Raw genomic sequence first — 22,990 nt, 5'->3', positions numbered from 1 at the left:
CGCCGTGTGCTCGCTGCAGGCTCTCAAGCGCAGGACTCCGCCCACGCCTGGACCCCGCTTCAGATCCGATGCGGTGCTGTGATTGGGGACCAAGCGGGCGCTGCAGGACAGGGCGGTAACGCGTTAGGTTTTACCACGAAAAGGCACTCCAGGAAGCCGGCCCAATCTCGACCTTGCATGAGGAGCTCGGGTTGGTCTCGGACGGGGCATGAGGGAGCTCTCGAACGCCATTCATTTGCCGTGCAGTTGGTCTTCTCAAGCTTCAAGGGCACACGCAGGTGGACGGAGCGCAGGCAGCATTGGCGGCGCTTCAGGCCTTTTTTTTTTCTTTAAAACCCCCCAGCCGCCCCTTGGTCGTGCCTGCTGTCAGTCTCGTCCAAGTTCCTCGCTCCTCCCTTAACCCCCCATCCGTGCTTCCCTGTTTTGTTCCACGCGCTCTCTGAGCCTCACCGCCCACCTCGTTTCGCGTCTCAAGTTGCCCTTCGCGCACTCCAATCGTCACACCCCAACTCCCACCCACTGTTTCCAAGAGAAGAGCCCTTCGCGCCCAGAGCCAGACCTCGACGCGCATCCGCCGGATCAGAACGCAGAAAGTGCATCCGGTATACCCAGACCACCTTGCTCACTAGCGCTTTGACTCGGCTGTCTCTCGAGAGCGCGCGTGAGCTACTCGGGCCACACGCGACAGTCAGAGACCGTCCTGAGCGGCCGGCCGTTTCGGCAGACCGGCTTGTGAAATAAGAAGATCCCCCCCCCTTTGGCACCCCCGGCTCGGACCCCCCACCAGGTGCCGGCCCCCTCCTTTTGCTCGCCTCTACCCACGCTCGTTTGACCGACAGCCTAAGTTGTTCACTTCGGCGACCGCGGCGTACGCAAAATAGTTCGACAAACACTGCCGGCGCAGTCGCCTGTCGTCCGGAGAGTACTCGAGCTGTTGCGCGGAGCTCTGGGTCTGTCTCTTTTGTGGTGCGAACATACCACGTGCCCCTTCCATCCGTCTCAGTGTGAAGTATCCCCCGTCTCTACCTCTCCCTCGCCATTCTCCACCATGGCAACCGTCAGCCGTCAGCCTTTTGCTCCGGTCGGCGAAGCACGGTTGAAGAGCCTGGCCAGCGTCAAGAATAGGCAGAATGGTATGTCTTTGTTCCTCTTAGTTTACACTCGCAATGCTCAATTTTCTTGTATTCAACCCTCGAGGTGCCTTGCTGTGTGGATTTTCCGGATTTGCGTGTCTTGATCCATCTGTGCCTTTCTTTTTTTGGTGCTCCTGTCTCTCGTGTTTTGCCCTTGCTCGATCGCGCCCCCAATCTTATTTTTCGCCGTGGCAAACCGCTAACACGCCGAAGCCATCGCATCCTCCCCCATCAAGCGAAAGGCTTCCGAGGTGGAGGACGCGGACAACTCGGAGAACATCGCCCCTGTGCAATTCCCGAAGCGGTCAAAGGGTGCTGATTTTTGGGGCGATCTGAGCAAGAGCTTCTCCAAGCCTCCAGCCTTTACCCTGACCAAGGCCGCTTCCTCCCCGGTGACCAAAGATGCCCTCAGCAGCCCAATCAGCAGGCCCTCACCAGCCTCGAGGCCGCGGACCGTGCTCCAGCCCAAGTCTCCCTCATCAAGATTGAAGACCCGGAGCGCTGCCCAGTCCCCGCTGACAGCTCCCGCTGGTCGCTCGCCGACACGCGCCAGCAAGCGCATGGGCATCCTCTCCCGGCGCCGCTCCCAGCGCCCTGACCCACCGGCGTTCTCTCAGAAAGCGGCCGTCCCGTTCTCTCTCGACGCCGCTCTCCGAGGCACGATTCCAAGCTACTCGGGCAGCCTCCGTCAGAGCAAGCTCAAGCGCCGGGCGGCGGCCAGCAGCAGCAGCAACGCCGCGCAGGACTTCTTCATCCCGACCCCCGACCTGGCCTCGTCGTGGTGCTTCGACATTCACGAGGACACACCCGAGCAGGAGATGACCAACCTTCTCCAGCACGGCACGTGCACGCTCGACATCAGCAGCGACGAGGAGTCGGAGAGCCGCGCCAAGCGGGAGCGCGCCGAGGGTCGGGACAAGGAGAACATCCCGCCGCCCGAGGACGTCAGCCAGACGTCGTCGGCGCGGGGCGGCCCCGTCCCGGAACCGGTCGAGATCGACGAGGACGTGCTCCTGCTCAAGGGCCGCGGCCCCCTCGCCGAGATGAACGTGACCGACTATTACGCCGAGGGCTGCGACAGCTCGAGCGTCTTCATCGTCCCGGGGGACGAGGAGGATCCCGAGGCGGTGGTGGAGGGCGAGAGCGCCGTCGAAGAGCAGGGCCAGGACCTGCCTGCTCTTCCCGCGGACGGCGAGGACCAGCAGCGGTGGTTCGCGGAAGAAGAGGACACGAGCGAGAGGTCTCCTCGGCTGCAGCCGCCGCCCGCGCCGCAGGTCAGCCTGGACGACGTCGAGCGGGTGGACGTAGATGACATCATGGGCGGAAATGACCGCTCCCTGGAAGCTTCTCCTTCTCGTCTGGGACCCATCGAAGGCGCCGGTGAGAGCTTTGAGCTTTGGGAGAGCCACAGCGCCAAAGATGAGGGGAGCGCGCCAATATCTCCGGCTCCTCTGGTTGAATGAGCGGCTGTGTGTATGTACAGCCAGGAGCCCGGTTTCGAGTTTTGAAGGTCCCATGCACACAAATCATCACCAACACACACAGCCACCCTTCCCCCCTTCCCCACCCCCCCCCCCCCCCCCACAACCCAACACATACACGCACACATACCCACACGCACATACAATGTGGGGGGGGGTTTACGCCATTGCTTTACGCTTTACGTTTTAACGTTCTGTTCCCTAATCACGCGCACGAATTTGTTTTGGATTTCTGGATGGTCATTGGACGGGTCCTCGGTAATGTCAATACCCTACTTTGCTTTGGTTTTAAAGAGGGGTTAGGAGGATAGGGAACGGCGTTTGTAGGACTCGATGCTATGGCTGCTGGGATGGATCCTTTAGGTAGATGGTGGGAACGGCTTGGTTGGTTGGTTCCGATCCCGGGGCGTTTGGGATGATATATTTCCGTACATATGCTCGTTCGTGTCTCGTCTATAGGTATACTCTTATTCATACGTCTTTTTGCCTACCGGTTTGAGATGCCTTCTATTTTGAGATGGCTCATTGCCTCGTCGTTGTCGTTCTCCTTCAGTCCATACATACCATTCTGTGATTCTAATAGGCCAACGTTTTATAGATTTTGTCAAAATGCATCGAGTACATTTCTGGACGATGCCCTCGGGTTTGGAACCCAGGAAGTGAGAGAGGAAAGACAGTATGGGTAGAGATCCGGAGACAAGAAATGGAGTCAGAAAGAGCAGGAGACATGAGCCATGTTGCAAAGCGAAGCACCAATGTCTGTCGGTGCCCATCTTCCCTGAGCAATCAGGAACTCTATCAACACCCAACCGAAACCCTCATTTTAGTTTTCTTGTCATCCCAATCTTTCCTGCTGTTGTTCATTTTCTTTTCTTCCCTCTTCTCTTTTTTCCCCCATCTTCTTCTCTGCTCTATTTTTTTCCTTTTCTTTTGTTTTCTCCTGTACTTTGTTTATTTACCCTATTTATATTTTCTTCTTTTCCTTTTCACCCCTTTCTTCTTCCCTCCTTTTCACCATTACCGACACCCGGATATCGTGGAAGCAAGACAGCCCGTCAGCAAGCCGAAGGAGACGGGCGTGACGACGCCCATGAACCACGCGCCGAACTTCCCGAGGACTGGTCGGACGGGCGCGATGTCACACATACCCAAGCAGCTAGGCCTCACGTCGCGGCTATGATCGCTGCCGTGGCTATTAACACTGTTACGGTTCAGGTGGCGGCCCACACCCTCCCGGGGTTGGGGCGGCTCGGGAGGAGCGACGGCGGATGTTGACTCGCTGCTGTGTCCTGGTGCCGCTGACCCGCATGCTCCGCGGTCCCGGCCAGGTGACGACGGTCGGGAGGGTGCTGTCATTGGCGGGTGGGGTGGCGGCGGGCGCGCGAGCATCTCCATCTCCTCGTCGGTGAGAATGTGGCAAGACTGCCGGAGATGCGGACTCAGATGCTGCCCACGCTGATCAAAGTCCGAAGGTAGTGGTGGTGAGTCGTTCGGCTCGGCTGAGCCGTTCATAAAATTAAAAAAACCGGACTGCTGTCTGCTAGGTGTTTGGGACTCAATCAGCGTGCTCGCCGGTCTCGAGAACCCAGTGTCGGACGCGTCAGGGTCACTCGCAGGTGTGCCCGGTGTGCCCGGCCGCGAGTCCCGAGGGGCCGGAGGCGGAGGCGGCATCCGCTCCCGGTCGTAGCTCCATCTGTCGGCAAGCACTGTTGGTCTGCCGTGCTCAGCGGCATGGTGGTTCGGGAGGCTGATGGCTGAGGAGGGTCGTGGCGGGTTGCTGAGCCGCGACTGGGCGGGCGCATGTGGCGGGGAGGGGCTGCGGCTGCGCGGGAGAGGCGCCCTGCCGTCCCAGGTTGTTCTGGAAGCTGAGCGGATGTGAGTCGTGTATCCGGCGTTCCTGGCTTGTTGGAGCCACGGGTCTTGTGACTCGTGGGCTCTAGGAGGCCCGACGTCTCCGTCTCCGTGGGCGCGCTTGTCGGCATTGGCCTCGGCTCCGCGACTAATACGCGGGACATCATCGGATAAAGGTGTCATTGGTTGGCAATCCAGTCCTCGAGCTTCTTTGCCTGAACTTTCCCCTTCCATCGTCTTTGAATTGATTAGCATGGGCTTCGCGACTTTCCGTTTATTAACGACAAGTTCAGTGTGCCTTGTAATTTGCGATATACCATATCGTAGCAGTAATTAATTCACAGCGGACAATGACGCATCATGAACCGGAAGGTTACATGAACCCCGCAGAAGCCTCCAGTAGCGCAGCCAGATCATTGGAAGATTCTTCTAGGGTCTGCGGAGTTCCGGGACACTGGTTCCGCCACACTCCGGGGTGCTCCAATGTAACAACGTCGATCAGCCGGCCCAGGCCTTGTTACCGGTATTATAATAATTCACTTCTCGTAGCTCGAGATAGCTGCTTGTTCGTGTTCAAGGGCCTGTTTGTAAGCTCGCAGGATCGAGGTGCCCACCGCCAATCAGATAATATTATATGTAATTTCACACTTGTCTGAAGGTTGAAGTCGACGCTCAGCAGGCAGCACTGGGCCTAGGGCCTCTTGTCTGTGGGAATCACTCGAGATCATAGATGGAAATAATGGTGAAGGTCATGTATGAAGACTTGCGAAGCACGTAAAGATCAACAACCCGATATGCCGCCGATATGACCCTTTTGGAATCAAATACTCCGACAGGCACTGGTTCTCCCGCCGCGGAAACGTGGAATGATGGGTCAACTTTGTCTCTGTCTTGGGGTCTATCCGCAAGAGAGCGAGCCACTGGCATAACAGAGGGGGGGAGCCGGATATTGGGGTGGCTGGCAAAAGGGGTATATTGAAGACTCGAAACAACATCAAAGAAAAGAAAAGAAAAGGAGGGGAAAAAAACCAAATAAGAAAGGGAACCTCCTCTCGGCTCGGTGATCCTTCGACAGCAGTTAAATTACACGTTTAGTACAGCACAATCAATGAATGTAGCATCGCCCAGCGCCTTCATCCGTCCGTGTGTCCCATCACACCCAAGTTTTCCATCCGCCCGCCACCGCGGCCCGTTGGTTTCATACCAGCGTGCTGGTCCCTGAGGACGAGGAGGAGGAGCAGCAGCATCACGCTGCGTTCCCGTGCTCGCGACGCTCTGGTCCACCCCCTGCGCCCTCGGCCTGCATGAGTTCCCGGAGAATGGTCAGCCCCTCGAGGCGGTCGCCCGGGTTGGCGATATCCAGGCCCCATGCCTGCAGGAAGGGGGCCTCGCCCCGGTAGTTGACGTGCAGCCAGACCCGCTCCTCGCGGGTGTGCCGCACCACCTGTTTCGGCGGGCTGTCCATGCCCACGGCCCCGGAGCCGCCGGTGCCCTTCTCGTCTCTCCCCTCCGGCGCCCGGCCTTGGAGGGGTCCCTTGGGTCCCCGGAGCTCCCCGGCCGGCCGCGCACGCGCGCCCTCGACCTGCCGGCCCCAGTCCTGCTCCCCCACAAGCACCCGGGCAGCACCGCCTGCGCTGCTGTCGGGCGTCGGAGGGGCCGAGTCGAAGCGGAACGTGGGCAGGGGCTGCGGCTCGTCCGATCTCGAGGGCCCGCCCTTCCGCCCGCCCTTCCCTTGTTCGGTCGGTGGCTGCTCCGCCGGCTCGGGCTCCTGCGGCCCCCGTGTCTCGGCTCTCTTGGTTGGTGTTGGTGGTGCCGGCCCAAGCCCGGACTGCTCGCGACCTCTGCTGGCTCGCTGTGCGGGCAAGATGGGGAGAGGCTTCCATTTCGAGTCCTTCCGCTCCAGCGGCTTCGACGGCGGCGTGTCGGCGCTGGCACCACCTCGCCTCTCGGAGGAAGGAATCCTGAGTGGTGCTGGCCGTAGATCGGAATTGGAGCCGGCCCGTTCCCACTGTCGTTCCCGCCGCCGTTCCTGTTGACGCTCCTGTTGGCGCTGCTGTTGGCCCGGTTGCTCATCATCGGGCCGCTTCCCATCATCATCATCAGCCTGGGGCTTGCTCTGGGAGTTGCTGCTTTCCGATGAGCTCGGGTAGAAGTCAACCCACTGGGTGACTCGGCTGTCGATGGAGCTCGTCCGGCTCCTCAGCCCCCGCTTCGGAAACGGCGCGAGGAGGGTGGTGTTGTTTGCTGTTCCCCGGACCTCGACTTGTTCGAGTCGCCCACCTCCCAAGTGCTTGATGTGTGATTTCAGGGACTCGGAGGCAGAAGTTCCTGTCGACGGTGCCGTCCTGGAAATAGTCGTCAGCCTTCCCAGTCCCTCTCTATCATACTACCCAAAACACTCGCGCGAGGTAGGATTTGGGCACCTGAGCTTACCGACTCGAGTTGGACCGTTTGGCCCATTCGCGCACCCGGAAGCTCGTCTTCCGGCCGACCGGCCCCGTCTTCATCGATGATGGCCTCCCCGTCAGGCTGTCCATTGCCGGAGACGGCAGCGAGTCCGCCGTCGACTGGCTTGGCTTGACAACGGAGAAGAGGGCCGCCTCCGATTGCACGCTCTGTGTGCCGGTCCCTTTCCGGCCGGACTCATCCATCGTCGCCATGCCCGGCAGGGCTGGTTCCGGCAAGCTTCGCCGCTAAGGAAGTCAAAGGGAAACACCGAGAGTCTCTCTGCTTTGGCGATGTGTCGGTCTTCTACAAGGACTGACTCGCTTTGCTGTGTGGTCCAGGGCGAAAATGGGCGCTTAATTAACAGCAACCACGGGGAGAAGAGCGGATTAAATTTCGACGGCGTGATCAGAGCCGAAAAAAAGAGTTTCCTATGTGCCCCTTCCCCGGTCCTCCCTGAATCATACACATAATTACCTCCGTGCACAGCCGAAGATGCGCTACTGTACTCCGTAAGAGCAAGTAATTACGCTATTCAAGTAAGATCTTGCGGGTCGTCACACTGGAATCCTACGCGGCCCTCTCGGGTAGCCGAGTCTCAGCCGGCTCCTAGCAGCAACCAGTGAAATACCCTACATTTTCTCGGCCCAAGTGTTCTAGCTCAGGTCGCTTGGCTCTGGTTGATTTCGGTTGCGGCGGTCGCACGCGGGAGTGATGTCAAGGGGGGTGGGCAAGGGGCCCTGGTCTTGGCTGTTCCATTGGCCGCCGGCCCAAGTCTGCGAAACCTGAAACACCAGATCGAGAACAAACTGCCAAGTCCGGCCAATGAGCGCCGACCCGCTAAGGGGTTTCCCAGCAGATTGTCTTCGCGAGACCACACGAGAGCAAAGCTGAGTAGTCCCGTAAGTGTACCTACGCAGCTCCGTACCTCCCATATCACCCCATACAGTGTACGGATCCGTAGTACAAATCAACCCACCCGTACTTAGTATGGGGCCACCATGAGAAAAAGAAAATTTAGCGTCAAGGTAGTCATCTCCCTACCTACCTACCGTTGGGAGGGTACAATGGCTCTCTTGTGTCGGTATCGATGGGCCCAAGCGATGCGAAATATATTTAACTAGTCAAATTCTCATTCTTCTCACATGTCCCTTTGACTGGCATTATTCAGTTGATCATACCGAGTCCGGCGCAAGGGGGGGAGGGCGTGCAAAGCCGGGACATGATTAATTATACCAAAGGAGGGGCGGCTCAAGATTCAACTTCACATCGTATGATAATCAACAACATTCAGTAGGTAGATAGCTGACGTTATCCCATCATTGCCACTTCACTATTACAGGAAATCGCAGCCTAAGCCAAAAAAAAGGCCCCCCAATATTGTCCTATGAAATGCTACCGGGACATCACGTTGCTACAAAGTGTGCAATCTAGCCCAGTCTCCGAAACGATGATGCCGTGTTCCCATGCCTCCGAGCCCACGGCCTAATAGCGATTGACGATCTGCCCCAATTCCAGTTCCCATTGCGAATCCATTTCCCATGCCAGTTCCGAATGCAAGCCCAAACCCAAACCCAAGACCGGAAGACGTTGCCCACCCGCCGGCCAGCGAAGAAGCCCCGGAGCTCTTGCCAGACCACGGTGGTGAAAAAGTAGAGTTGAAACATCAGCGAGCCCAGCAATGCCCAATCTAATGCCGTGCCGTCGCAACCCGAAGCCGATGAAGAAGAACAGCCAGATGAAGTGAAAGCCAGTGCAAGTCCGAGCGAGAGGCCAGAAACGAGTGGGGCCGAAGAAGACAAAGCCGGAGGCGAAGAAATCGAAGAAGAAGAAGAAGAAGAAGAAGACCGAGACGAAGGAGAATCATGACTCGTGCCGACAAAGGAGACTGTACAGGGTTCTTGCATTTGGGGGTCGTGTGCCGTAGGAGTCGTCATGGTGAGAACCTTGTTGCCCTTGACACCGCCTGTCAGTGCCGACACACTAACTCGAGACACCGCGGACGTGGGCCGAGCTAGTCACATGCCCCGGCCGAAGAGGACCGGGTACCGGAGGCTCAGGAACCGCCTCTTCCAGCTCCGCTGCCTCACCTGAGCGCTGCAGGGCTGGCTACCAGCCCCGTCGGCTTCAGTCTTTGCACCCTCCTGCTCTGTCGCAGGCTTTGCACCGAGAGTAACCGCGGGTTCGACGGCACCAGCATCACCGCTGGGGGCGTGGACGGCGGAGTCACTGTTGGCGTCTTGAACCTCGGGCTTCCCAGAGGGCTCCGGCTCCGACTCGACGCCGGGCTGAGCCGCTTTGGTCTCAACGGACCCAGCGGACTCAGCAACGTCGGGAAGATGGACAGGCTCCGACGAGTCCGTCTGGGGCTCGGGCTCGGGCTCCGATTTCGCCACCTCTTGAAGCTCGACGGTCTCCTTTTGTACCTGCCGAATGGTTAGCAATGACTCTTGTTCTGGACCCCTCGGAACCGGCTCTACCTTCTCTGTCTCCGGCTGGGCCTTAACTTCCTTTCTCTCGGCCGTCTCTGGCACTTCTCGGGCTGAGCCAATCTCGGACACAAGGGTTGCTGCATCGGCAGACTGTTCCGGTGCTGCCTCGGTCGACCTGGTCGGCAGGGGTTCCGGCTCGGGCTGGGACTCGAGCTCTTTGGGCAGAATGTTGGCGACCGCCTCGGAATTGACTTGTGTCGGCTGGGAGTCCAGAACGGCTTCCTTCGTTGCATCGGTTTCCGTCTCAGCGCGCTTGTCAGACTCGCTTTCGACAGTCGCATCAGCGTTGGCAAAGTCACGAATCTCCACGCCCGGGCCGTCCTTGGGCCCGGCAATGGCTTCCAACTCGTGTGCAACCTTCGGGGCAGGCTCGGCCACGGACTCCTCAAGTTCGACGATGGAGGGAGCGGGTTCCTTGCCGGGTTCAACATCGGGTCCTTCCCAGAATCCCGAGTCTGCTTCCCGAAGCACTTGCGGCCTAATGTGAGGCTGACGCTTGGAATCAGGCTCGAGCTCGGACACGTGCTCGGGAGAAGAGTCGAGCTCCTTCGGAAGGGGTTCCAAATCGATTCCCTTGCCGGAATCCTTCCGCTCCCTCTGAGCGATCGAGGCCGCCGGCTCGGAAATGTCCTCCACCTTCTTGGCTTCTGGTTCAACAGCGGTCGTCGCCTCGGTCTCGACAGGCCCCTCGGTGGGGACCTCGACTGCACGCTTGGGTAGGGCGTCGACGGGGGGGACAATAGAAGGCTCAGCCTTAGGTTCGGCAGGCAGCTCGACCTCAAGCTCGGCCTTGGGTTCGGGCTCGATGGCGATGCTGACCTCGGGCTCAGGGACGGGCTTGGCCTCCGGTTCAGTGGCTTCGACCTCCGGCTCAGCAGGCTTGACCTCCGGCTCAGCAGCCTTGATCTCAGGTTCAGCAGCCTTGATCTCAGGTTCAGCAGCCTTGACCTCAGGCTCAGCAGCCTTGACCTCCGGCTCAGCAGCCTTGACCTCCGGCTCAGCAGCCTTGACCTCCGGTTCAACGGACTTGACCTCCTGTTCTGCATCCTCCACCTTCGGTTCAGTAGCCTTGGCTTTGGGCTCAATGGCACCCTTGACTTCTGACTCGGGGGCGGGCTGAGGTTCGGGTTCACCTTCTTCAGCCTTGGACTTGATCGATGGGCCCGGCGAGGGCACGGCGTCGCGAATGACAGGGCCAAGCTCCAGGAACGGCGTAACCGGGGGCTTCGCGTCCGCAACCGGATTGGCCTCAAACTTTGGCGGGACTGTCTCCGGGAGCACAGGGTCAGGGGACATGGACCTCGCCCATGACGCCTCCGACATGTTGTCGGGCGACGGCCAGGGCGTCGCCTTTTGGGGTTTCCGAGCAGGCGTGTATTCCTCTCGGACGACGGATCTCGACCTCATCTCGAGCAGCGACATGGAAGAGGCAGGAGGGTGAGGCGACACAGGCCTGGAGGTGCCCGGGCTGGTGACGGGGCTGGCGATAGTGCTGGCCGCTGGAGGGGTGGTGGCTTCTGGCCGAACAACGATCCGCTCGCAGAAGAGCTCGAGCACCGTTCTAAGAAGGACCCTGTTGGGCGAGAGAATGCCGCTGATTTGGTCCAGCAGGTTGGACCCCATCAGCGACTTTGGGTCCTTCAGGTGGGGGCGGATGCGCGACCTGAGATAGTTGAGAAACCAAGCGTCCCCCTCGGTCAAGTTTGGGTAGGCATCCCGAGCCACTTCGAGCAGGGCGGGAAGAGGAAGGCCCTTGCCGTATTTCTCGATCTTGGCTTCGGCCAGGCGCATGAGCTCCGGGAGGTCGTATGTCCTCGCGGCGGCGTACGTCTGTATGCTCGTCTTGAGCTCACAGATCTGCTTGGACATGGCGTCGGTCGGCTTCGGCTTGAGGGACTCGTAGGTGCCGGTGTGAAGGTAGTGGACAAGCACGTGGCCGACGCCCTCGGGGATAGCCGGGAGCTCCGGCAGCCGGAGCTCGTAGGCCGCATGCAGCTTGGGGCTCTTCTTAAGGATCTCCAACGGCACTGTGAGCGGGCTGGCGAAGGGGATGGTGCAGGAGGGGCTTCCGTAGGGCCTGGTGGCAGGACGACAGCGGTTAGCTAGTTACATGGTGTCGACCGCGGATATACGCCGGGCATGACTTACGAGTTTTCCGGTCTGGAATCGGCTTGCTTCATCACGGGAGCCGCACCGGCGGCCGGCTTTGCCTGGGCAAAGCCTTTGGCATCGGCACCTTTTGACGCGGCCGCTGCTGTGGGTGCTGCGGGTGTGGAACCAGTCGACTGGGGGGGCTTGGCGGCACCCGTCTTCTTTTTCCTCGCCATGACGGAGTGGTAGAGGTATGAAGTGGCAGCGACAAAGGTGAGTCCGATGAGGGTGGCGGCTTCGACCGTGATGTAAACGCTGAGGTTGCACAGATATCTCATTGCAGTGATGCTGCAATGGTCTCTGGATCAACTCCATCGAGGACCCGAGACAGAGGGCATATTTCTACCCCTCGGTCAACGGGTGTCCCGGCATCTGCGCCTGTGAGCTGGCATCCCTGCCGCTCGCTGCAATGGCACTCACTGGAACTGCCAGTCCGATGCGTCTGACAGCGATTGTGCCCGCCTCGCCATTCGTCCTCGGTTGGGCCTCAATGGCCGCCCTGAATGGCTCAATTCGCCAAGCCCGGCCGCAGGTGGCTGGGTCTCGAGTTTGCCGGATAGTACCGAGAATCCAGCAAGAGGCATTGCGTTGCTGTGGTGAGCTGTCAAACGCTCGAGATCCCATGGCGCGAGCGATGGGCCAAATTCCGGGAAAGAGATCAGCGGAGACTACCGATAGCAGTGGGTGGCAGGATTGTGACTCAAGAGGAGCGATGTGGCCGGCGGTTTCCCAATCGGACATTGCCCCGCCTACAATTCGCCCTGCGAGCCAGTCATTGGGCAGGGCGGTTCGACAAAGCTGGAAGTCGCCCGTAGTCTGCACCGCGCGATCTGGAAGGGGCAAGGAGGCATGTGAGCTCCCTCTACACGTGGCTCGCGCTCTTTCCCAGCACTGGATCTCGTTGGGCCCGCAGTGGCCCATCGCCCGACGCCAAGCCCAATGAAGAATTCAGTGAGGACCGAGTAGCCGCGCTTCTCGCCTGGGTTGACAGGCATGCCGCCACGTAGGCCGTCGCTCTCCCAGAGCAGCCCATCAATCAGGCTTCACAGATCCGCAATGCATGAGATTGCTAAACAAGACTGATGCAAGAACGTGCGTAACGCACAATTGTGCAAAATAAAGACGTTGGGCAGCTCGAACGCGGACGGCCACGACATCCGAGCGATCAGCCGCGTTCACGAGATTTTCATTATCAATTGACCTCTCCCATGACCATGTTTGAAACAAGCTGAAGGAGGGCGGGCTTAACTATGAGCACTTGGAGACCTTCAGATATTGGGCGCTCTTGTTCCTGCCTGGGCAGATTCTCTCAAGATGTCTAATTAGGGTTAGGGTTGCTACTGCTCTGGTTGCCCTCCTCACCCTCTTACCAGAGAATCAACTACGAGGTGCTTTCATCACAGCAAACCACCTCCGTAGTGCTGCGGACCCGCAGTCCACAACAGCGTCGGTGCACTACTACCCAGACCTTTTCGCATACAACTCGGAAGCTAGGTTTGCAAAACATGTATACCTTGACTTAAGAACTGATTATGCCAGACCATTCAGCCGAAACACCGAGATGACAGATAGGTCGCAGAATACTTAAGGCACTAATTACCGGGCATTGTGCGCATTCTTAGCGGGCGGCGACCAGTTTCTGGCAAACGCACCAACATAAGGCAGAGCAAAGATTTTTGGATTGGGGCAAGCCTATACTAGTATTTTGCGCCCCTCTTCGAGCCCCACAGTAGGTATAAAGCAAAGCTTCATCAGGACTATGGGGCTCAACACGTATAATATTACGTGAAATAGACATATCGTATACTTGTCTATATAACTATAACTCAATCCTACTATATACGCAGCAAATATACTAATTAATTATAGAGCTCCTCGTTATCTATCGCAGGTAGTAAATCCTTACGCCGAACGTCTCGGTGCAGGCTCAAGGTTCAAAAAATCAAAGAGGTCCGCGTCACCTGTAGGATTCGAACCTACGCTCCCGAGGGAACTGCCTAGCAGGCTAATAATTTATTAGCAGGGCAGCGCGTTAACCACTCCGCCAAAGTGACTAAGCAGATGATCATTACAATTTGGGAATTCCCCTCTTGTAAATGGAATGCGGACTGGCCGGCTCGACCTTGGGAAGTGGTTAACTGCCACGGTCACTGATTTTTAGGCGACTTTGGAGAGAAGTTGGGAGTTTTGCTGGTTAGTGGCTTTTCCCATCGGTGCAGTGGTTGAGACAGTCAGTCCGAGATATGGGGGCATGACGCGGGCTTGTTGTGTAAGCTCTGGGATCTATCACGATGCACACCGGAGCTGCCGCTCCGAAGTTGGAAGCAGGCTTCACAACACAACTCGAGGCAAACTTGAGTTCAGTTGCTTTACCCTCGAGTAGTCCTGTTGTGACAGGCACTTATCCACGTCGGTTGTCTCAGAAACTCCCCACGCCAGCTGAAAGCTTCCTAGGAGCTGTTTCGATCCTCCTCCCTCTCCGATACCGCCACTATACCCCCACCTAATTGCACCATCAAATGCGGCCGCGGTTTCGTCAAGCAGTTCTATCTCACCGCTTCCGTCTCTAGTGTACTTCATCGACGGGTCCGACAACCCTGCACCACCACTAAGGTGGAGCTCCATCCACTAACTGTCTTTGGTCTAGAGTGACCATCTCCCGCGAGGACGCGGCGGCCGGCAACAATTTTTTACCTTCCGGGGCCCCGCCGGCTTTTTCTTTCAAGTACTTCTGGCCAATCTTGTCTACGGGAACGTTCGGGTCGACTAGGCGGGCGTGCTCCGCGTGGGCCTGGAATCCGAGCAACTGACGTGCTTTGTCGGCGACACATTTGCCCTGAGTAAGCCTTACCTGACCAAGGGGTTTCCGATGGCTCCGAATGTGCGGGACAATCTCGGACTCAAGACCTTGGAAGAGCGTCTTTTACATGTGCCGGCATCACTGACGATGCGGAGTAGCAGAGGCTGCGTGGTACATGTTCGACGCCGTACTCAACATGACGGCCACCGAGACGTATATTAATAAGGCGGCTGTTTTGGACATCACTGTCCCACGACCAGAGCTGTCCCCGCACGCTAAAATGTCGACTATCGAACCCCTCTCCGTCACGCTAACCTTATTATCAACCAAAGCGACGGGATTGCGGTAATGCTCGAGCACCTTGGCCTCGTCTTCTCGCCTCTCCACATGCTGACCCTCGACAAGCATGTGCTTATCACCGGTGCCTGTCCTTTCTTTGCGGCCGGTACCATGCTAAACAAGCATTGAGCGTGGTTTCAGCCTGAATTCAGAGAGGACGCAGCAGATATTATGCGGTAGCGCGCTGCGTAGCGGTTCTTGCTCTGCCCAAGTGGTTTTGTGTCATTTCCACGATTTCGGGGAACATTGGAGAGCAGCGAATCCCCCAAATCTCCGAAAAGAATGATGCTAACCGCCTTTGCGATCTGTTATCGTTTGCTCACATCAACGGTGCCCTGACTAACATGGGTTGATGTCAAGTGTCATGCCAGTAGTAATGCCAATTTTGATCAATAACGACCACGATTGCGCTGCTAAGGTTAAGGAAGATAATAAATCGCGATTACCTATCCAGATAATGATAGAGGGAGGATATGAGGGACGATAGGAAGAACGATGAACGGCGTGATAGATGGGTTGATAGATGATAAGTGGAATGATAAGAATGATATTAAGCACCTACAATAGCAAGAATGATAGGAAGATTGATAAAAAGAATGTGATAGGTAATTAATTACGTAGAAACAAGGATGGATAGGCAAAGAAATTAAGGAAGAAAGCAGCAATATATATAAGATGAAGTAGAGAAAAGGGTAGAAGAGCTTTAATTAATAGGAGTTTGAAAGAGAAAAGGAGTCGAGAAGAAAGCAAAACAAAAATGAAATAGGAGAAAAAGAACAAGAGAGAGAAAACGGGAGGAGAGAGCAAGGAAAGCGGGGACACGTCAACAATAGCAATACCGATGATGATGATGATATGCTCTGAACGATGGAAAGATCGATGAGACACAGGGCAGAATAACGTGATCAGATTGTTCGTAAAATTTGGATAATGATTATTTGGCAAACCAGCCGACAACCCCAACGCCAGACAATGCAATCAATCCCGGGAGTCCACCAAGTAGACACACATCTTTTGAGACATGGCAACGCTTCACGCGTCGGGTCACCTCCGGCCGCCGCGGCCGCCCTGACCACCCATCATGCCACCCATCTGCTTCATCATGGCGTTGATGTCCATCCCCCCGAGGCCCGGCATGCCGGCGCCGCCGCCGCCGCCAAACATCTTCATCAGGCTAGCCATGTCAGGCATGCCGCCGGCGCCGGCGCCGGCGCCCATGCTCTGCAGGCGCTTCTGCATGGCGGCGAGCTGCTGGGCCTTGTTGCCGCCGGCCATGGCGCTCTGGGCGCGCTGCATGTTCTTCATGTTGCCGCCCATCTTCTTGGCCATGCCGGCCATCATGCGCTGCTGCGTCAGCAAGTCCTCGACCTCGCGGACGGTGGTGCCGGAACCCCGGGCGACGCGCGTCATGCGCGTCGGCTGCTCGATAAAGATCTTGCCGTCGCTGTCGAGCTCCTTGTCGGTCATGCTGTCGCAAATGTAGATCATGCGCTTGAGCTTGAGCGAGCCCTCCTCGTCGTCCATGCCCTGCATCATGTTGCTCATGCCGGGGATCATGCCGGCCATCTTGCTGAGCGGGCCCATCTTCATGATGTTCTGCAGCTGGTCGCGGAGGTCGCGGATGGTGAAGATGCCCTCGCTGATGTGCTTGATGGTCTCCTTCTGGTCGAGCTTCAGGCTCTGGACGTGCTCCACCAGGCCGGCCATGTCGCCCATGCCCAGCAGCTTGCTGATGAAGTTGCGCGGGACGAACCGCTCGAGGTCCAGCATGTGCTCGCCGGTGCCGATGAAGACGATGGGCGTGTGGGTTGCGGCGACGGCCGAGATGGCGCCGCCGCCCGCGGCGTGGCCGTCCGTCTTGGTGATGATGATGGCGCCGAAGTCGGCGGCCTCCTTGAACGCCTTGGCTTGGGCTTCGGCCTGCTGGCCGATCGAGGCGTCTAGGACCATGATAGTCTCATCGGGCTTGATGGCCGCCTGGATGTCCACCATCTCCTGGAACAGGGCGCTCTCTTGCCTGTGGCGGCCGGACGTGTCGACAATGATGACCTCGAACCGCTCCTTCTTGAACTTCTCAACGCCATCCCGGGCGACCACGGCGGGGTCGGTCTCTGTCAGGCTGCCGTAGTAGGGGATCTTGGCCTTGGTCGCGTTCTGCTTCAGCTGGTCGAAGGCACCGGCGCGGAAGGTATCGGCGCACACCAGACAGGCGCGGAACCCACGGGACTGGTAATACCTAGCGAGCTTTGTGCAGGTAGTTGTCTTTCCGGCGCCCTGGAGGCCGACGAACATGATGACGTTGGACTTGCCCTTCTTTGGCCTGAAGGGTTCCGCATGGGGGTCGACGAGGCGGACGAGCTCGTCAAAGACGGCCTTCTGAATGAGGCGTTTCTTGTTGACGGCGGGCGGGAGCTCCTTGAAGTTGACGGTCGAGCGGATCGACTTGCGCAGCTGGCCAACCAGGCGCACGTTGACATCGGCTTCGAGAAGAGCGGAACATATCTGCTTGAGCATGGAATCGAAAGCCTGCCAGGTCCCGCGGAGTCAGCATCGCTGCGCCATGGGTCTGTTTCACCCTGCACCGGGCAAGCGAAACGTGGGGTGCCCTTCGAGGCGCGAGAGTGCAAAGAAACTTGCTTTTTCATCAAGGTTGGGGGCGCGCGTCAGGTCGCTGACCGCCGCATTGATGCGGCGACCGAGATCTTGGAGGACCATGGCGGCGACCGGTTTTGAGGATATATGTGCGCGTCGTGGTCGTTGTTTCGATGGCGTTGGCGATTTGGAGAGCGAAGTGGTGGGGCTCAACGTGTTGATAATGATGTGGGGCCGCCTCTGCCAGCTGGCCGCTCCGAAGAACTACGCAGTACGGTCAAAAAAAGTGAGAGCACTAACTAATAAAAGGGAACTTACTGCGGTCGCATGCTGTAGTTTCACTCCCTGTCGGGCCCAGGAAGTTAGTTATTACCTACGCATCCCCGCATTCTGGGCAGTGCCACCAGCCGACCTTTTCAAAACAACCGCCTCAGGAAATTGGTGATGCCCTAATTAGGAAATTGGTGATACCTTAAACATAGGTTAAAGACTAAGGCAAGCCATTTAACTAGTATATGTATTACATATTATCTGCTTCCCTTACCTAGCTTAATGGCAGTTTGTAGTGCCTTAATTCTAGCTAAAACCTGTACACTCGGGTTAGGACTTCCCTAGTTATACCTGGTCACGGGGTAAAAATTACTCATCAGACATCGTAATTAAGTGAAGAGCAGCCGGGGTCACCGCCTTTTCGGGGGAGTTTGAGGAAGCGGCTTGCGGCGCCGTATACGCGAGGGCGGGGAGCCTGAGAGGGTAACAACGGGCCTCCGCAGGGTTGACGGCGTCAGGGGGTGGAAGAGGCCGCCACGGGCTGGCTTGGGAGGCGGAGGGGAGTGACGTTCGCCATCACGTCCCGTCATCGTCACTGTCGATGGGATCCAACTCTGGTGTCTCCGGGATAGTACGCGAGGGGCCGGGAACTCCCTTTTTGTCTGAACAGTCAGTCCGGACAGTTGGGTTTCGCTTGATGCTCTAGATATGCTATTAGTACTTATACTATTATCTTACCACGGTTGCTTAGTAGCCTTACACGATGTTTTACCATGCCGAGGTGTCTTCGTAGGTTGCATATATCTGGGAATATATGCCTATGGTCTTTGCAGCCCCTGTCTCGACAGATGAATGGACGCTCGAAAGCTTTCCAATTTATCTAATCTTGTGGCACATTTAACGTTGGCGTATAATTAGTGCCTCTTGTCTGACTTTGATGGCCCAAAGTTGCTGTATCCATGATGAGGGACGATTTCGAACCAGGAAACAGAAAACAAGGACTTATTCGAACAGGATCGGAAATTAGAAAAAAGAGAGCAGGGAGACGATCCCTCATGGGAAGGAGTGACTACCAGGTATTTTGGTCAATTCAAGGCAGTGAATGCCGGGGAGGCAAGAACACACACACAAAAGAAAGAGCGACCCCAATCTCGAGAACTCAACCAAGATTTGTTGTGCCTGGGTTTTGGGCTTCATCACCACTCTCAGCAGTTGCCAGTAATTACTGTAAGCTTAATGAATGAGATTCTACGGAAGCCCTTCCAAATCAGCGTGGGCTATGGAGAGACCAACATTATTGATGTCGGTTGTCAGACCAGGCCCGAGGGTGATGTACAGCCTGACCCTAACGACCCCGGATGCGATCTGGAGCCAAATGCTAATCTGTTTGTCGCACATCGCGGTCAAGCCGGAGATGGTCTGGCCAGGCGACTCCATGGCCTTTCTGAAATCTCGGTTACCCACTTACCGAAGCCTTATAACCGACCAGCCCTTCAACGGCCAGGCCATCCGCAACGCAAAGTTTACACTTCATCTTATGTTTCTTCATAAATGTGTAAGGGATCCCGTGACATGATGGTGTCGTCGAATGTTTCGCTTGGAAGCGTGACTCGTAGCCTCGTTCCCGGGTTCTCATATGCCTCTTTTTTGGAGCCTCATGGCAAGTGCTCAGGGACTTTCCGGCTCGTAACCAAGATTGGTCAACATTCTGCTTGAGTTCGTCTTCGGGAGTAGAAGCCCATATGATGCCAAAACAACATAATTTATGTTGTGCTCTCGACGTGGCTATCAGCCTTTTTCCAGAGATCATTCTCAGTTTGCAGGTGGTTAATTACGTGACCGCGAACCAAGGGTCATCCCATCCTTCTTTCTGATTGTAAACGGAGGACTCGGCGATTCATTGACAAGGACTGAACACGGTAGCATGAGCTTTACAGGAATAACAGCTTCTGTGGGGTGGGAAATGCAAAAAGCGATCCTCGTTTAGCTCTACTGCAACGGATGTGTTTGTACGGAGTAATTATATAATAGAAGGAAGAGAACCGAACTGGGGTGAGCCCTTCGAAGGATGCACCCTGAATTCGCAACTCCTCTACGGATGTACTCCGTAACATCCATCATCACCGAGTCGAAAGACGGTCGCGAGACCTCGAGTAAGGTACAACATGACACCACTGATTTACCAAAGCATTGAAAACTTGATACGCCCCCTTCAGGCATGCTGAGGATGATACCTCTATGGCTCTCGTCGGCCGCGAAACCCCCTTTTTCTCAATCGTTTAAGACGAAGGGGTCAAGATGAAGATCTCTCCCTCGGCGCTGTTGTCACTCCCAACGAACAGGCCGCGGCCGCTAGGATCCCAGGCAGCTGCAGTCAGCCGGAAGCAGTTGCTCATGGTGAGGCCGTTTGCCGTGCAGCTGGCCGGGTTCGGCGCGCCGAAAATATCCTTGTATCCGGTTTGACTGTCCGCCGGAGCCACCGGTTCATAGCTGCCATCGTCGAGTTTTTGGAACGGAATCTCAACAACTTTGAAGCCTGTTGGAGGGCTTCGGTCCCAACTGCCATGGAAGGCCACGTACATCTTGCTCGCATCGGCGTTGAAGGTGTTCCAGATGGGTGCGGAGTGCGCCTGGAACGAGAGGCGGGGAGGGACTGCATTGTTTTGGGCGCACGACGCGTCATTGAAGGTGTTGTTGGGGGAAAGGACGAACTGGTCGCCTGTTTTGAGACCGCTAAAAGGCGAGGGGTCCCAGACGGTAAAGCACGTCGGGTAGCCGTACCAGATGTTGCGCCTCTCGGGGTCCAGGGGGTTGCCAACTGATGAGGGTGGAGTCGTCGCGAGCTTGTCAGCGCTCAGGGGTCAACGGAGATGAGCGCACCAGGGGCTGACCTACGGTTATTGAGCTCCTCTGCTGGGTTGTCCTGGTGAATGTCGCGTTGCTGTCCGTTCTCGGTCCGGGCGAAGTCCTGTTGGGGACACTGTCAGCCGGCACGCTGCTGCCCCGTTCCACACTGAGAGACACCGGGCCGGAGAAACTTACATCACCGCTGTTCTCGACGCCCCAGAAGACGCCGCTGGGGTCGGGAACGAAGCCGATAGTGTTGCGCAGACCGTAGCCAAACACCTCGCCGTTCGTGTTGTAGTTGAACCCGCTGGCGGGCGCTTTGGTGGTGTCGAAGATCTTGATGATTGCCCTGCCGGTGGAGGGGCTCGCCGCAGCCATGTCAAGGTTCTGATTGCTGCCGACTTGGACGAGAATCAGGTCCGAGTTGGGCACCGCAGCAATGGTTCGGGTGACTATGTATCAGACAATGTCAGTCATACATGGCTGCTCGCGTGCTCTTTAAACGGTACCCTCCCGCTGTCGCGGAGCACACCGGCATTTACCACCACGCCGACCGAGACAGCTATGGAGCGATGATGGTAAAATCATCAGGGTGGTGCGTAATTAACTGTGGCTTACAGTGGATGCCCGTGGAGATGCCGGAAATGAGGGTTTTCTGGTTGCTGAGGGCTCGGGCGACCGGGTCGTAGCTCCAACTGTAGACAGCGGTTTCACCGCTGGCATACAGGGTCTTGCCGTCCGGCGACAGGGCCAGCCCGTGGTTGAGCTGGTTGGCCTGGATGAGCATGCTGGTGCTGTTGATGCATCCGTCGGCGCCGAACGTGTGCACCGAGATGCCCCTGCCGGACTGGGCAACCAGCATGTTGCCCTCGGTGTCCCAGACGATGGTCCGGACTTGCTTCAGACCGCCGGCAATCTTGAACGCCGACCATCCCGACGCCACTGTGTACTGGAACCGGGAGCTGCTGACGCCGCTGCAGGACTGCGGCAGCGGGAGCTCCGGGATTGCGGCATTGGCGCCTGGTCATTCGAACCCTCGTTAGCAATACCGCCCCTTTTTGATCTCGCATGGGACTTGTGCCTGCACCAAGTTCCCCGTGCTGTCAGTATTGTGTAGACCGACCTGTGGAGAGCAGCGCCGCTGCGCTTGCGGCGATCTGGACTAGACGCATCGTCCCCTGCTTTCCAGCCGTGTTCTAGTGAAAGTTGTCGAGAATTGCGCTATGGATCCGAGCGGAGCTGGGACGTGAGCCTACAAGGAGTCGAGCATGATGACGTCCCGGCTAGGGAAGGGCTCCTCTCGAATATTTAAGTGTTTATCATGGTTTCTGCACTAGGATTCAGGACATGCCGTCCATTTGCCCCCCCCCCCCCCCTTCTCTCTCTTCTCTCTTTGGCCGGCTCAGGGGCTGGCGTGCTCATCGCTCACATTTTCCCCGTGAATCATGCTGTCACTCTACCGCGTGGTTGAGGTTGGGTCCTGTAAATGGTGCCCCTAGTATTGGCCAACCAGCTCTCGGGTTTGAGGCCCCAATATGCTCTTGATAGCCTGTTCGGTAGATTGGCTCCGGAGAGCTTGTAAGGGACCGCGGCAGTTGGCTCCTCCAACTTATCCCGGCTGCGGGGGAAGATGCAAAAGCGTCTCCATTGGCTGACAATCTTGCTGGTTCATATATTAATGTACGAAGCTCGTTTCTCCGTTTTCTCTTCGACATGGATATTCTGCCCCGGCCAGGGTGCATTTTGCCCCGTCAAAACAACCACAAAGGAAACACTGGAACTTGTCGATCCTCCCTCGGTTACACTCGCTCCTTTTTATTTTTGTATCGAAATGCGACTTGACCGGATGGTTTATTTCACGACTGCCTAAGTCAGCGGACACTCGAGGAGACATCTGATCGTACGTATGACTGGCCATTGGCACCTTAATCTGCTGTCCTTCGCCCTTAGATCAACCTCCGAGCTGCACGCCCTCTGGCCTCTCCGCCGGCGGGCAGGATACTAGCACCTAATAGCAAATGGCGGATTCGCGTAGCTCAGCACTACAATACGCTCAATTTTATTTATGGTGCTGAGTATGTGCTTGCACCCACTGAAGTTCTCTCTCTTTCATTCAATTTTTCTCTGTCGTCGTTCCCTGTTGTTTCTATGTCTTCGCGAGAAGACGGTTAACAAGGTCAGATACGGTACGATTCCAACGTCGTCCGAGAAGTTCCCCATCCCCATTGCTACTTTCCAAAAGAGCTCGGATGGCCCTTGGCATTGTAACTCAGGTACCTACCTAAAGTGTAATCAGTTCTCAGTAGAACAATGTCTGCGGTTGCAGTCACCGTTGTGCCCGAAACTGATTTTCGTGGTCATCATCATTTCCATCTATTAATTCGATTATAGGTGACTACACAACCTCAATCAGGCAAATGCAATGTGTTGCCGGAGGCCAGTCTTTTCCATTCCCACCTAGACCAACTGGGTTTTTGCTAGCCATCCCAGGGCGATTGACTACGAGCAATCAGCAGTGCTTGCCGTAAGATAGGTATGTAATTACCTACAGTTCATGTGCCATTCTCCCTTCTTTCCATACTGGATCCC

At 56.8% G+C, this 22,990-nt stretch overlaps 7 protein-coding genes and 1 non-coding gene across 8 annotated transcripts; 1 reads left to right on the top strand and 7 right to left on the bottom strand.

Annotated features, from left to right (window-relative positions):
* Window positions 1-410: 410 nt before the first annotated feature.
* On the top strand, window positions 411-2,693 carry MYCTH_2089588 (uncharacterized protein). Its single transcript, XM_003661002.1, has 2 exons — window positions 411-1,133; window positions 1,347-2,693. Exons 1-2 carry the CDS (start codon window positions 1,049-1,051, stop codon window positions 2,594-2,596), a joined length of 1,335 nt encoding a protein of 444 aa, XP_003661050.1. The 5' UTR covers window positions 411-1,048; the 3' UTR covers window positions 2,597-2,693.
* Window positions 2,694-3,509: 816 nt separating this feature from the next.
* On the bottom strand, window positions 3,510-4,870 carry MYCTH_2299998 (uncharacterized protein). Its single transcript, XM_003661001.1, has one exon. The coding sequence runs from the start codon at window positions 4,646-4,648 to the stop codon at window positions 3,632-3,634; it is 1,017 nt and encodes a 338-aa protein (XP_003661049.1). The 5' UTR covers window positions 4,649-4,870; the 3' UTR covers window positions 3,510-3,631.
* Window positions 4,871-5,338: 468 nt separating this feature from the next.
* MYCTH_2299997 (uncharacterized protein) lies at window positions 5,339-7,282 on the bottom strand. The gene is made up of 2 exons (XM_003661000.1): window positions 6,899-7,282; window positions 5,339-6,810 (listed from the first exon to the last, which is right to left on the bottom strand). The coding sequence occupies exons 1-2, from the start codon at window positions 7,114-7,116 to the stop codon at window positions 5,712-5,714; spliced, it is 1,317 nt and encodes a 438-aa protein (XP_003661048.1). The 5' UTR covers window positions 7,117-7,282; the 3' UTR covers window positions 5,339-5,711.
* A 1,285-nt stretch (window positions 7,283-8,567) lies between these two features.
* On the bottom strand, window positions 8,568-12,292 carry MYCTH_2299996 (uncharacterized protein). Its single transcript, XM_003660999.1, has 2 exons — window positions 11,551-12,292; window positions 8,568-11,479 (listed from the first exon to the last, which is right to left on the bottom strand). The coding sequence occupies exons 1-2, from the start codon at window positions 11,829-11,831 to the stop codon at window positions 8,929-8,931; spliced, it is 2,832 nt and encodes a 943-aa protein (XP_003661047.1). The 5' UTR covers window positions 11,832-12,292; the 3' UTR covers window positions 8,568-8,928.
* A 1,216-nt stretch (window positions 12,293-13,508) lies between these two features.
* Window positions 13,509-13,607, bottom strand: MYCTH_t54. The gene has a single exon. It is a non-coding gene; the product is annotated as a tRNA-Ser (tRNA).
* An 877-nt stretch (window positions 13,608-14,484) lies between these two features.
* On the bottom strand, window positions 14,485-14,949 carry MYCTH_2299991 (uncharacterized protein). Its single transcript, XM_003660998.1, has one exon. The coding sequence runs from the start codon at window positions 14,759-14,761 to the stop codon at window positions 14,492-14,494; it is 270 nt and encodes an 89-aa protein (XP_003661046.1). The 5' UTR covers window positions 14,762-14,949; the 3' UTR covers window positions 14,485-14,491.
* A 545-nt stretch (window positions 14,950-15,494) lies between these two features.
* On the bottom strand, window positions 15,495-17,554 carry MYCTH_2299988 (uncharacterized protein). Its single transcript, XM_003660997.1, has 2 exons — window positions 17,330-17,554; window positions 15,495-17,218 (listed from the first exon to the last, which is right to left on the bottom strand). The coding sequence occupies exons 1-2, from the start codon at window positions 17,405-17,407 to the stop codon at window positions 15,737-15,739; spliced, it is 1,560 nt and encodes a 519-aa protein (XP_003661045.1). The 5' UTR covers window positions 17,408-17,554; the 3' UTR covers window positions 15,495-15,736.
* A 2,279-nt stretch (window positions 17,555-19,833) lies between these two features.
* Window positions 19,834-21,573, bottom strand: MYCTH_2124750 (uncharacterized protein; the record flags this gene model as incomplete). The annotated part of the gene is made up of 5 exons (XM_003660996.1): window positions 19,834-20,372; window positions 20,450-20,522; window positions 20,597-20,853; window positions 21,020-21,421; window positions 21,525-21,573. 5 exons carry the CDS (start codon window positions 21,571-21,573, stop codon window positions 19,834-19,836), a joined length of 1,320 nt encoding a protein of 439 aa, XP_003661044.1.
* Window positions 21,574-22,990: the final 1,417 nt, after the last annotated feature.

Source organism: Thermothelomyces thermophilus, chromosome 2, assembly GCF_000226095.1.
Source record: "Thermothelomyces thermophilus ATCC 42464 chromosome 2, complete sequence".
Taxonomy (NCBI): Eukaryota; Fungi; Ascomycota; class Sordariomycetes; order Sordariales; family Chaetomiaceae; genus Thermothelomyces; species Thermothelomyces thermophilus.
Note: the sequence above shows the minus strand (reverse complement) of the source record. Positions and strands in the feature narration are given on the sequence as shown.